Genomic DNA, 1,667 nt, shown 5'->3' with positions numbered 1-1,667 from the left:
TACTCAAATACCTTCTAGAATAATCATCTCTACCTACTCACAATAGTATAGTAGTAGTAACGATAGTGATAGTAGTAGTAGGAACTATTAACAATAGTAGACGACGACGATGAGGAGGAGGAGGAACAGCTGTGGTTGTTGTTGCTGTTGCTTTTCATAATAATAATAACACACCTTTGTATTATTAGGATCATTATCCACTACAAGATGTAGTAGTAGTATAAGGGGGGCATTGTTGGGAATAGGATCAACAACAACTCTACCGTTGGTGGCCTGGGGGTGGGATTACTACGTCCACGGGTGTAGTAGATCTTCCACTATCATCATCCTCTTCTTCTTCCTCAGGTATTGACTCCACTGGTTGTTGTTGTTGTTGTTGTTCATCCTCAGGTACTACCTCTCCAGTCCATACCGTAAACCAATCAACATCTGGTGATGGTGGGCATGGTGGTATATCTCTAATCTCGTCTTCACGTACACCTGAATAGTACTAATAATACCTCCTTAACATCGTCACCACTATTATTATACTCACGTATCTTGATACCCTTCCTAATATGAGAGTATACTAATAGATTCTGTAGTAATGCACCAACACGGAATATTAATGATGATAAACGATACCATGGGAAGGTAATACAAGCACAGAACGAGGAACGAAGATCATGCCGATCCCTTAATATGACGATCTCAAATAGGACTACCATAACGTATCTGATAATAATATTATAAGGATACATAGGGTTACATTATTACATAAGGCCTGTGAATATAACAAACATAAATAGGAAACTAACCCAATCACGTATTATAAGGCCACATAATAGGAATATACGTAGCCAATCTAATACGATCGTTAGTAACTGATGAAGAGCGCGACTACAGGATTATGATGATGATTATATATGTGGTAATATTACCTCCTGTAGGAAGTATGGTTTCAATACCCAACTGGCGAGATGACACCAACCTCTAGGATTAATAATCTCCCATATATAGGTAAAACTCTTTTTATGAGATGTCACATCCCAAGACTTAACCCGTTGTCTAAATAGCATACCCCAATTATCAGGTGCATAGGTTGGTACAATAGCCTGAGCTGATGATATAATCTTAGAGTCATCTCTCTTCCTCAATAATGATAGACCCATATACATATCCTCACCATTAAATACAGTATCATGCTCATAGAATATCTCATCAAGTGTTTCCCTATCCCATAAGGCTACAGCACCATGACAACTTAATGAACGAGCAAGAGTAGCCTGGAATAGTTTATGGAGACCAGCAATCTTATACTCAATATCCTGGCATTGTACCAATAGATTAGGTTTACCATCAGGTGTAGTAGCAGTAATAGGAAAATGTACAGCCTTAATATTGGGGTTCTGATCCAATAGTTGATGTGGTATATGTAGATCTGGTGGTAGAGGTACATCATCATCAATAATAACAGCATATTTGAAGTCGGTTACTCTACCATTTTGGACAAGATAAGGTATCCAATATTTATTACACCAATAAAAGGCAAATGTCTTATTACCCTCAGGTACATATAAATAGTTAATATCAGGATGTACCTGTTGAGTAGCCCATTGATTATCATCTACAGGTATTGGTGATACACCATTATCACATACAAATATATGACTAGGTGGGAATACCAT

General features: G+C 37.6%; 1 protein-coding gene across 1 annotated transcript; it reads right to left on the bottom strand.

The window, feature by feature from the left end:
* Pmar_PMAR000225 (hypothetical protein) lies at positions 1-1,388 on the bottom strand (the record flags this gene model as incomplete). Its single annotated transcript, XM_002775913.1, has 4 exons — positions 1-480; positions 536-714; positions 757-863; positions 921-1,388. Coding segments are annotated over 4 exons (975 nt in total), but the record flags the coding sequence as incomplete, so codon positions are not given.
* Between the last annotated feature and the right edge of the window lie 279 nt (positions 1,389-1,667).

This window comes from Perkinsus marinus, assembly GCF_000006405.1.
Source record: "Perkinsus marinus ATCC 50983 genomic scaffold scf_1104296955268, whole genome shotgun sequence".
Classification (NCBI taxonomy): Eukaryota; Perkinsozoa; order Perkinsida; family Perkinsidae; genus Perkinsus; species Perkinsus marinus.
The sequence above is the reverse complement of the archived record's forward strand: the minus strand, read 5'-3'. Positions and strand labels throughout refer to the sequence as shown.